General features: G+C 37.6%; 1 protein-coding gene and 1 pseudogene across 2 annotated transcripts; both read right to left on the bottom strand.

Moving 5' to 3' along the window:
• Nucleotides 1–4383: 4383 nt before the first annotated feature.
• Nucleotides 4384–5613, bottom strand: LOC114284507 (protein JINGUBANG-like; annotated as a pseudogene). The gene has a single exon (XR_014363337.1). The product of XR_014363337.1 is annotated as a protein JINGUBANG-like (transcript).
• A 177-nt stretch (nt 5614–5790) lies between these two features.
• On the bottom strand, nt 5791–7142 carry LOC114304049 (scopoletin glucosyltransferase). The gene has a single exon (XM_028249229.2). The coding sequence runs from the start codon at nt 7069–7071 to the stop codon at nt 5791–5793; it is 1281 nt and encodes a 426-aa protein (XP_028105030.2). The 5' UTR covers nt 7072–7142.
• Nucleotides 7143–12883: the final 5741 nt, after the last annotated feature.

The following is a 12883-nucleotide window of genomic DNA, read 5'->3' as shown; positions in this document are numbered from 1 at the left end:
AATGGTGTCTTCGGCTTAACCGGGGAAGTTACCTCGGCTTCAGCATTCTGTTGCTTCCTCTTGAGGTAATCTCTCAAGTCTTCTTTACTCCTCCCTGGAGCTCGGCTATCTTTGGACATCAATGTTTTCGGCACACTACTTTCGGCCTCGTGGTGGGCCCGTTTTGATCTTTCTCCATGGGTTGTGTCAAAGCAGAGAGCCTGTCCTTGAACATGCCGATGTTCTTTGGGCTCTGGGTCCTTCGTGTGATACGTCCTTCGGGACTCTTCTCGTCTCGGCTCCTCTCGTCTGACTTCCCTGGAAGGTCGGTGAGAGTGCCTTCCGCTCCTGGTGTGCTGAGGGGCTTCGGGGATTGTTTTCCTTCCTCCCTTCTGGGTATTAGTTGCTGGAATCGGCGTGTCATGCAGCGGGTATGGTGGCTGCATGACATTGTTTTGCATCATGAAGTTGACGACCGACTGCAGGTCTGCCAACTTGTTTGCCAATTCTTTTACTTTTTCATCCCTCCGCAGGCACCTATCCCTCCATACCTGGAGGTTATCTTCGTTATAGTACTTGTTTTGGTTTGTCTTCTTCGAAGTGTCGCCCTCCTGGCCGACGTCTTTCTATCCGTGGCCCTAGTCACGAGTTTCTGCATTGTTGTTGTCTCCTTCAATATCAAGGTCGATTAGTCTGCCACTCCCAGCAGGAGCGTCGTCCCCAATCTTTTCCTTCTGTCCGTTACTGGCCATCTATTCTTCTAATTTTCCACAGACAACGCCAAATTGTGTGAGTAATTTTCTGACCACACTGCCCGTTTAGTAATCAGCTAGAGAGCACTGGCAGAATAGATGGCTTCAGTTAACCTGTAACAGAAAGAAAAGGCTCCGGCGGTGGCTCTTCCACCTGGGACACTCCGACGATCAAGTCAGTATATCTCTCAAAGATAATCAAGTGCTAAACTCACTGCTCAAAGCATAAATTGCGTACCTTAGACCCATGGGGGTGCCTCTCTTTTATAGTTAACTCAATCCTAGTTCCACTAGAAGCCTGACTTCTATGGACTCCAATTTAGTACTTACTTTGGACTCCTCAAGAGATAAAGATAAACTCCCTAAGAGCTTTATCCTCATCTTGACTAAGTCTCCTCTTTACTCTAGGACTCTTGTCTCTTATCTTTTATCCTCTTATCTCAGATTCTGATATTTTTGGGGATAACCTCGGCCTTACCGAGATCACCTCGGCGTCACGACCAAGACACGTGACACCTCGGCTGACACGTCGACGTCACCTTGCCACGTGTTGGTACTCAGAAATATATCCCCACACTTAGTAAAAAACACCAGTCAGGCCAGAGATAATGCCGAGCGATTGATGGGAGACGAAATGGGATATGGGGACGCTGCTGTGCAGGCTGCGCATCAGCGTCTGCTGTGCAGTAATTTGAGCCCATTTCGGGATCCATTTTGATAATCCGAACCGTTCACATTTTAGAGTACGTCAAGTAGAACATGCCTGCAAAAAATCAAGTTAGTCGAATATCGTTTACGCATTCATCCACTCACATTTGTATCTACAAAAATAAATACAAATGTATTTTAGCTTGATTAAAATGAATACAAATATGAATGGATGAATAGGTAAACGATATCCGATTAATTTGATTTTTTGCAGATATGTTCTACTTGACGTATTCTAAAATGTGAACGGTTCGGATTATCAAAATGGGCCCAAATTGCCGCACAGCTGACGCTGCTGCGCAACAGCATCCCCACATTCTTCCAAAATGTGGCTCCATAGGTAGCTTGAGTGCCTATGGAGAAGAGAATCATAGAGGTGATGAAGATGTGGGGATTGTTGAATCAGTCGAGGAAGATACAGAAGAGACCACCTAGGGTCTGAAAGATCCAAAGGATCCATAGCCGGCCCGTCATGTCGGATCTACGTGCAGCGAGGTCCGACATGAGACTTCCAAGGGGCCAGGCCATTATGTTGGCCATGCTGAATAAAGCGGCTATTGTGCCAACTGCATGGAGCTTGAGATTGAATCTGAATAATAAAATAAGACAAATTACACCAGTAGTTTATGTAGTTTGTTAATTATCAACTAATTTTTATAGTTCTAATTATATTAATTTTATTTTTAAAATCTATATATTGTGTCAATTTTGTAGTTATTAACTGTAGGATTCTTTATTCCTAAATTCTTTCATCCTTTTTATTTTAAGGTATTTTTAATTATATAATCATATGAGTATTTTGAAGTATGAAAATCTTGAAATATAATTTTATAATTGAGAGTGAGTGTGAGTGCATTGACACACAGAGATTGCAGAATTTAGGTACATAATATAAAAAATTAAGAGCAAATATTTTTTATAATTTTTTTTTGGTGTCAATTTGATCTACATAATTTCATTTGTCTCAATTTTATCTTTTAATTTATCACACTGTCAATTTTATCCAATAGATGACATTCTTTGAAAAAAATTAGATAGAAATCAATAACGAAATTGTTATTAAGGGCTTTTCCCCCAAGCCCATATCCTCAACCATCCGGCGGTGGGCGGGTTTGTGACTCATTGAGGGTGGAACTCGGTGCTGGAAGCGGTGAGTTTTGGGATGCTAGTGATAACGTGGCTGCTTTTTGACGAACAGAGAGGTATAATGCCGATTTTATAGTGAATAACTTGAAAATGGGATTTGGGATTCGATGGAGTGGGGTGAGAAGGAGAAGGTCGAAGTTTTGGTGTGAATTGGTCAAAGAGATGAGGACGAGTGAACTCGGTGAGTTGGCGAGATCAGCGGTGAGGGAAGGTGGGTCCTCTTATGTGAATTTAGACCTTTCAATTGAGGATCTTCTAAAACAAAAAGCTGGGCGGTTGGCAAAGAGAGAAGACACCAACGGATAACTATGAATTTGTTGGTTCGATTTTCCATTTCTTTTTTTATGTTGGTTCGATTTTCATTGTCATGTTTAAAGTTAAATATAACTATGAATTTGTGTCCCAGTGACTTGTCCATCGCTGAGTAAACCTCTGAGATTCGATTGGTTTTGCTTCCCAATTTGAGTTTCAGCAGCAGCTGCAACATCTCGTGATCAGCTATAGGTTCCCAGTACGAGCGAGATATTAATCGAGGTATGCGTTAAATTGGCTCGGACATCCCGTTGGAAACCAAAAAAAAAAGGAAGTTATATGTGTAGTTCAGTCGAAGCTGTGGTGATGGTGGTCTAGTGTATGAATTTGATTTTGTTCACACTTTTTGAGTATTGACAATGAGAAAAGATAGGGATTATAAATTTTTTTTCATGAAACTGGTCATGAAAAATTTATGACCCTTGGATTACCTTAATTAGTGTGTGGTGTTTTATTTTAAGTGTAATCCAAGGGTCATAAATGTTTCATGATCATTTTCATGAAAGTTTTTTCATGATACCTAGCGTTGCTCATTGACAATACATCATTTTTAATTGGTGTAAATAATGACTATAATTTCAGGTAGGAACAACACAATTTTAGATATATTGCCTAAAATTTGAAATAAGTCATATAGTGTATTTTGTTCACACACTTAAAATTTGTAAATATTGTGTACAACGATTGGAAATGGACAAATTGGGTGTATTGAAAGTCTATGGTTTGGGTGTATTTTTTGTGAGGCTTTTACCATAACATTACTGGTTAGCCAAAAAAATAATATAATCTTAGAGATATGTTAAAATGTGCATCTTCAAAAAGATGCATATAGTATGTCTTTCATAACTTTTTCACAAAATTTCATAACTTACTTAAAATGTCATAATTTTTTCACTATAAAAGTCATAACTTTTTTTCACTAAAAAAATATCATAACAAAATCTCAAAATATTATAACAAAAATTACAAAATATCATAACATCATCATTTCTAACTTTAGGGTGCACACCATAAATTCGCTATTTATAACTTTATTACAAAATGTCATAACATACATCACAAACAATCATAATGTTCACATAAAATATCATAACTTTTTTATAATGTGCACAATTTGAAAGAGTGCACATTATAAATTTCTCCATAATCTTATAATCAAGTTTAAATTTAAAGTAAATTGATTTTAGAATTAAACATTCCAAAACATAGAAAAAAAACACGAATTTAATTCTTGCAAATTATGAGAAGTAAATGATTACCATATACCTAAACTAAAATATAAGGGAAAAAAAATCTAATAAATTTAAGAAAACAAAAATTAAATACAAAATAAATGAATAGATAGAATTTTTAAGTGGACCTTACAAACAAATCTTATAAAATCTTATCAATTTATATATTTTTTATATCCAATTCTATATTCCTAATATTGATATAAAAAAAAAATTCAAAATATTTAAATACAACAATGCTAAATTGGAAAGAATAAAACAAAATAAAATACTTTATTCAAAAATAAATTTAAAGTAGTCTGCCACTTACCTCTCAATAACTTTAGAATAATGTTTGGAATTCATTTTGGGAGATAGATGTGTATCAATGATGTATTTATATATATATATATATTTATTTATTTGAACCAATTACAAGTGAGTAAAGGTTGTGGAGTGATATTTTGTGGAGTCTGAATCACTGCTGTTTCTTGCAAATTTTACCAACCACCACTACACAACCATGGAAAACACAACCACACTACTCTGCAAATTGTGATGACCAGAAAGAAGAAGTCAATTAATTGGAGTGCGGATCCTCTAGAGTAACCCTCTAGAGTGATCTCCTAAAGTGGATGATCGGACGGTTCAGAATACTCCTCACCAAAACGACGTCGTTTTGGTGAGGAATTTCAAAAAAAAAAAAAAAAAAAAAAACAGATTTAGGATTTCAAACTTCCCCCATATTCCGTCACCGTTCAATGCCAGAGCATTCACCGCCGATTTATGCTTCTCTAAACTCGCTATCAATCCGTACTTTCTCTCTCCAGACGCTCGTCCCCAAACTTTAATCCGGCGGTCGACGGAGGCGGTGTAAATCGTGCCGTCGATCGCCACCGCAACGGCGTTAATGGCGTCGTCGTGAGCTTTAATGGATTGTACACATCGAAGATCGGAGACTCTCCAAATCTTCAAACACTTGTCCCACAAAATCGAACACATCAAATTCAAACCGTCGATAACTTCGAGTCCAGAAACCGCGTCGTGGTGTTCGATCCAGAGCCGCTTCCTGTGACGGCGAACCTTCACGTAGTTCGCCGGAAAAGCGAATCGGAGTAAGCGATCGTTGACGGTGGGGAGAGTGGCGACGAGTCTGTGATTCTTATTATTGTTTGTTAATTTCCAGACTCGGATCTTACAGTTCTGGTGTGCGGTGAAGACTCTAGGCGGTGGTAGTGGTGGTGGGAGGCGAGGGAGAGGGTTAGGGTTTCGGGGGAGAGTTTTTGGAGGGAAGGAACAGAAGGGAGGGTTTGGAGAGAGAGGTTGTTTTGGAGACTGCTGCTGCTGTAGCTGGTGTCATGGGAGGTGGATGATGAGCTTCCAGGGATGTCTGAGCCGCTACTTGTGTCGGAGAATAGAGGTTTTGGTGGTGGTGGTGGTGGTGGTGGTGTGGGATCGTAGGAGGTGGCGGAGGAGCATGTTGATAGCCATGATCGGAACTTCATGTCGCCGGCAAGAGAGAGAGAGAGAGAGAGAGTTGATAGATAAACAAAGAGGATACAAATGGAGGAATGAGAACAAAGCTAAACGACGTCGTAGAGAGTTGATAGATAAACGACGTCGTTTTGTGAGGAGTATTCTGAGCCGTCCGATCATCCACTTTAGGAGATCACTCTAGAGGGTTACTCTAGAGGATCCGCACGCCCGCTTTCCGCCTCGCTGCCCCACTCCAACCCAGTGTCAACAACACCGATCCCAAAACCAATTCTCAAATGAGCCACCACAAATCTCTCATTATAAAACTGCTCGGCAAAAAGCGGCCACGTAATCACTGGCACCCCAAAACTCACCGCTTCTATCACCGAGTTCCAACCACAATGAGTCAAAAACCCACCCACCGCCGGGTGGTTAAGGATCAAAATCTGCGGGGCCCACCCTTTCATAATGATCCCACGACCCTTCACTCTCTCCTCGAGATCATCAATGGCGAGACCAACCCCGAAACCTTCTCTGATCACCCAAATGAAATTACAGTCCGAAGCTTCGAGTCCTAATCCAATCTCAACGAGTTGTGACTCCGGAAAAACACAGAGGCCACCAAAGCAAACGTAGATCACTGAGTTGGGTTCTTTCGAGTCAAGCCATGTCAGACACTGGTCCATGTCAATCGAAGCTTTGTTTCCTCTCTCCACCATATCCAAAACCTTGTCGTTACAGAGCGAGACCGGTCCGATCGGCCATACCTTCTTGCCACTAGTCTTCCTATAGTGCTCCACATACTCTCTTTCGATTTCGCAAAAAGTGTTGGCCACAACTCCATAGCTGTCTCGCTCTGCTTCAATGATTTGGGCGAAGAATTGTTGCAAACCCATGTCGCGGAAGAACCGACCCGGCATCTGAGACCTCGAAATACCAACTGTGTGGGGTAGACCCGGGACCAAGAAGGGCTCAAAGTCATGGGTTACAAACTCGTATGGCTTGAATTTGGTGATACTGTCTGTGACGCAGAGAGAGAAGAAAGATGTGGCAGAGAAGGTGATTCGGGGGATGTTGTATTTGCGGGAAATCTGGGCCGTCCAGGGGAGGTTGATGTCGGAGATGATTGCGTCGGGTTGGTGTAGACGGATGAGATCGTCGGCTTGGGGTTGGAGAAGGGTGGTGGACTGGGTAAAGGTGTTTGATTGGAATCGGGAAGGGAGGGAGTCGAGGTTTTCGGTGGTGGTGGGGAAGTGGAGGAGGAGAATGTTGATGGAGGAGGAGGAGGTGGAGACGTTGTGGTGGAGGATGGAGGAGCGGAAGCGAGAGAGGTTGAGGGGGGTGCTGAGGATGGAGGTGGTGACGCCACGGGAGGAGATAAGCTTGGCTAGGTCTACCATGGGGATTTGGTGGCCTGGTGACATGAAGGGGAAGAAGAATATATGGAGTTTCTCCTGCTGCTGCTGGGATTGTGTATTTGGTGCCATGGAGAGAGAGATTGAAGATTAGAGATGAGAGAGAGATAGGGATGATGTTTGGTTTTAAGAAAGCGTCCGGATCCTCTAGGGTGATTCCCTGAAGTGATCCTCTAGAGTGATAATTTATGATGTAACACGTGTCCAATTAATGAAATCAATGGTTGAGATGTTCCCTCTCCAAAACGACGTCGTTTTGGTTTTGATTTTTTTTTTTTTTTTTTTTGGCAGATCGGGAGGAGGAAGGAATGGGTTAGAGAGAGAATCTCCTCCTTCTCTCTAGACCCGTGGAATCAATCTTCTCCATCTTTTCTCTGCAATTTTTTGGAAGTGTTTGCTTCAAGGACATATAGAGTGGAATCAATCTTCTCCATCTTTTCTCTGCAATTTTTTTGCAGTGTTTGCTTCAAGGACATATAGAGATTGGACAAAGATGATCAAACCCATTAAACTAACATAGCGAAAAAAACGAAGATCGATTTCAAAGCTCCTCCATCTTTTCTCTGCAATTTTTTTTTGCAGAGTTTGTTTCAAGGACATATAGAGATTTTACAAAGATGATCAAACCCATTAAACTAACATAGCAAAAAAAACGAAGATCGATTTCAAAGCTCCTCCATCTTTTCTCTGCAGTTTTTTTGCAGAGTTTGCTTCAAAAATTGAAATGAAAATTCAAACTCATTATTCACCCAAGAAATAAAAAATAAAAAACAAATTGAAAAATGAAATAGGATGGATTTGCAGAGAAACCACATGAACCCAACATAGCAAAAAAACGAAGATCAATTTCGAAGCTTAAAATTGAAATAAAAATTCGAACTCATGAAGACCCAAATGAATTCCCTCTGTTAAAGCTATCACACTTCACTGTCTGATGAAGACCCAAATGACCAACAACAGGGTTTGAAGCCCAAAGTGAGATCTGGGTTTGGTTCTTCAGCTTCGAAATTGTGTAATTCATCTGCTAGAAATTGTGAGATCTGGGTCTGGTTCTAGAGAGAATGAGGAGATTCTCTCTCTAACCCATTCCTTCCTCCTTCCCGATCTGCCAAAAAAAAAAAAAAAAAAAATCAAAACCAAAACGACGTCGTTTTGGAGAGGGAACATCTCAACCATTGATTTCATTAATTGGACACGTGTTGCATCATAAATTATCACTCTAGAGGATCACTTCAGGGAATCACCCTAGAGGATCCGGACGCTTTAAGAAAGGGATTAAGTTTCTCATGGATGTGCCTGAATTCCAGTTTTACCGGACATCCTATCAAGTATTGACACGTTATACGTTATGTAAAATAAAAAAATAATGGGATAGTTTATTTCATACCATGGAGACAGTTGAAGCTTCAAATAACTTAATTACAGTTAGAGTTTTAAATAATATAAAATAAATTATAATGAATTGAATAGGGTTGAACCCACCTTCAAAAGTTGCACATGTCTTCTTCAGCGATCGAAAACTCAGACCTCAACTCCGTCTTTTCCAACAAGCAAAAATCGAGACCATCAAACGTCAATTTAATCTATTGAGTTGTTTGATTGCCTCAGTTCTTCTCCTTTCTATTTTTTGAAACAATTTTCTGAATCGTGATATAAATTCATCATTCTCTGTCTGGAACAATTTTGATCGGATCACAACGGGGGGTGGGTTTGGGAAGAGCAAAGGATGAACCCTCATTCACCATTAACTGAATGTTCATCTCAATATCATTTTGTATATTGGATTACAAAATTACTCACATCCTCTGTTTTGGTTTTTTTTTTTCTTTTTTTTTTTCTTTTACTGTCTTTGGATTAAAGATTGGAGGGGTGATAGAAAAAGCAAAAGCAAAAAGTGAGAATCAAATATGTTTTGAAAAAAAAAATACTATGAACTCACCCTTAGAAATCCATAATTTACCTCAAACGGATTTGTGTGGTGAAGATTAAATTGATGAATTACGGGATCTATGAGTAAAATGAATTTAAACTATTGATTTTTTTTTGTTTCTGAGTAAATTGTGGATTGATAAGTGTGGACTTGTATTGTTGTTGTTTAAAAATTGAAAATAAAACAGGTACACAGGTGGAGTTCCATCTATTATTTTGGACAAAAATTTCATCCCCCATTTACAACTTGCTCCTAAAAAATTCACAATGCATCTAAAAATTCCCGCCTCTCATTTACATCACTTTTGTTGCAAGCTCTAATGAAATAGTAACTTCACCAAATATATATATATATATATATAATCAAAGTTTCAAGTGGATTATTGCAATACCTTGAGTATGTCTTTGATGTCAATGCTCACAGTAAGATTTAACAAGCAACACTAAAATTTGATTTTTCTTTGATGCAGATAAAATAGTACTTATATTTTTTTGATTCACAAAAATAAAAATTTTATTGATGAAATCTTATATACAAAATGATAATGAGACAAACATCGATAAAAAGAAAGCTAAAAAATAGCATCGAAGCCAGAAAAGAAAGGAAAAAAAAAAAAAACAAAATAAAGAAAAAATCCTAACAAAAAAGCCAAGAAACACTTGTCACAAAATTGAACTCTCAGATAAGAATTAGATCATTCCCAATCTTGAGACTTGAGCAAACAAGACTTGAGTAAAACATAGGCCAAAAATGAATAGGTGTATTAGAGAAAGAAAACGCCAATAACTAAAACTTTTACAAGTAACAAATGGGATCAAATAATTAATTTTTTTAATCAAAATATAAAAATAAACTACTTTGGAGGGTCAAGAGCATATTTCAACTGAGCAAATCCTTGATCCTTGCTTGGCCACTATGGGCGAAATCCCAATACCACTATTAGCGTTTTCTGAAACACATTCCCACCACATCAGTACCAATATCACTATCCTCGATTGGACCTCTGGCTTCGAGTCCTCGACGCCATATTACTTGTATTTTTCACTGGATTTCCTTTGCTCTTGTTGTGACCTGATCAAAATCATTCCAAGCAGAGAATGATGGATTTATATCACGATTCGGAAAATTGTTTAAAAACTAGAAAGGGAGAAGAACTGATGTAATCAAACAACTCACTAGATTATATGCATGTGTGATGGTCTCAATTTTTTCTTGTTGCAGAAGACAGAATTGAGGTCTGAGTTTTCGATCGCCGGAGAAGACTTGTGCAACTTTTGAAAGTGGGTTCAACCCTATTCAATTCATTATAATTTATTTTATATTATTTAAAACTCTAACTGTAGTTAAGTTATTGGAAGCTCCAACTCTCGCTCTCTCCCTTTCTCTATGGTATGAAATAAACTATCCCACTATTTCTTTGTTCTGCATAACGCGTCAATACTTGATAGGATGTCCGTAAAACTGGTATTCATGGCACATCCATGAGAAACTTAATCCCCGTGAATACCAATTTTACAAACATCCTATCAAGTATTGACGTGTTATGCAGAATAAAGAAATAGTGGGATAGTTTATTTCATACCATAAAGAGAGAGTTGGAGCTTCCAATAACTTAACTACAGTTAGAGTTTTAAATAATATAAAATAAGTTATAATGAATTGAATAGGGTTGAATCCACCTTCAAAAGTTGCTCAAGTCTTCTTCGGCGATCGAAAACTCAGACCTCAACTCCGTCTTCTCCATCAAGCAAAAATCGAGACCATCAAACGTCAATTTAATCTATTGAGTTGTTTGATTGCCTCAGTTCTTCTCCTTTCTATTTTTTGAAACAATTTTCCGAATCGTGATATAAATTCATCATTCTCTGTCTGGAACAATTTTGATCGGATCGCAATGGAGGGTGGGTTTGGGAAGAGCAAATGATGAATCATCATTCGCCATTAACTGAATGTTCATCTCAATATCATTTTGTATATTGGATTACAAAATTACTCTCATCCTCTGTTTTGGCTTTTTTTTTTTTTTTTTTGTCTTTGGATTAAAGATTGGAGGGGTGATAAAAAAAGCAAAAGCAAAAAGTGAGAATCAAATATATTTTGAAAAAAAAATGCTATGAACTCACCCTTAGAAACCCATAATGTACCTCAAATGGTTTGTGTGGTGGAGATTAAATTGATGAATTACGGGATCTATGGATAAAATGAATTTAAACTATTGATTTTTTTTTTTGAGTAAATTGTGGATTGATAAGTGTGGATTTTTATCGTTGTTGTTTAAAAATTGAAAATAAAACAGGTACAGGTGGAATTCCATCTATTATTTTGGACAATTTACAACTTGCTCCTAAAAAATTCACAATACATCTAAAAATTCCCACCTCCCATTTACATCACTTTTGTTGCAAGCTCTAATGAAATAGTAACTTCACCAAATATATATATATATAATCAAAGTTTCAAGTGGATTATTGCAATACCGTGAGTGTGCCTTTGGTGTCAATGCTCACAGTAAGTTTAATAAGTAGTACTAAAATTTGATTTTTCTTTAATGCAGATAAAATAGTACTTATATTTTTTTGATTCACAAAAATAAAAATTTTATTGATGAAATCTTATATGCAAAATGATAATGAGACAAACATCAGTAAAAAGAAAGCTAAAAAATAGCATCGTAGCCAAAAAAGAAAGGGAAAAAAAAACAAAAACAAAATAAAGAAAAAATCCTAACAAAAAAGTCGACAAACACCAGTCACAAAATTAAACTCTCAGAGAAGAACTAGATCATTTCCAATCCTGAGACTTGAGTAAACAAGACTTGAGTAAAAAATAAACCAAAAATCTGCCTGAATAAGTGTGTTAGAGAAAGAAAACGCCAATAACTAAAACTTTTACAAGCAACAAAAGAGATCAAATAATTAATTTTTTTAATCAAAATATAAAAATAAACTACTTTGGAGGGTCAAGAGTAGATTTCATTTGAGCAAATCCTCGATCCTTGCTTGGCCACCATGGGCGAAATCCCAATCCCACTAGCAGCGTTTTCTGAAACACATTCCCACCACATCAGTACCAATATTGTGACAACCCTCACTACTGTTTACTGATAACGCCACTGCTTACTGCTAAACTGAGACCGATCATGATAAGTAATTGAATTGATTGAAATTCTGAGCTAATTGATTGAGCGTGTTAGTTTAAATGCATGTTTATCTATTTGACTGTTAAATTATCTGTTCTTGTATTATGTGTAAATTGCAAATTGAAGGCCTTATCGGCGGCCGAATCTGAAATTGATTAATATTTTATGCTAATTGGAATTTATGTGATTTTATGGTATATTTAATTGAAATTTGATTTGGTATGATTAAATAGGATTAAATAGTGTTAAATCACATAAGTTAGACTTATTTACCCTTTTGCCACTTAGTGGCCTATCTCTATAACACTTTGAGACTTGATTTTATATCATTTCATCAACCCATTTCTTGAGCCTAACTGACTAGAGAGAGAGAGATAGGAGATAGAGTGATTTCATCTTATTTTGGCTTGGAGATAAAGAGAGTTGGAGGAAATTTGCATGATTGAGCTTCCATTCTTGTAATTGAGGAACCTAGGTAAGGAATTTATCCTTTTAATTGTGAAATCAAGTTAGTTCTTGCATGGTTCTTGGAAGATTAGAGTTTTAAAGCCAAGAATTGGCTTAATATGTTGAATTGAGTTGCAATTCATGCATGCATGTGTATATCTTGAAGTTTAGAGTTGTTTTCATGAAAATTATTGCATGCATGTCTATATTATTGTTTTGATCCATGAATTCACCATGTTTTTGGAAGGATTGGCTCTTTGGAGCATGTATTAGAAGCTTTGAATGCATTAGAACACTTGCATGTTACATTTAAACTATGTTCTTGTAGTCTTCCTTGAAATTGTGTTTAATTGAACTACCTTTGGGCT

This window comes from Camellia sinensis, chromosome 3, assembly GCF_055761805.1.
Source record: "Camellia sinensis isolate YWXY chromosome 3, ASM5576180v1, whole genome shotgun sequence".
Classification (NCBI taxonomy): Eukaryota; Viridiplantae; Streptophyta; class Magnoliopsida; order Ericales; family Theaceae; genus Camellia; species Camellia sinensis.
This window is presented reverse-complemented; position numbering and strand designations above follow the sequence as displayed.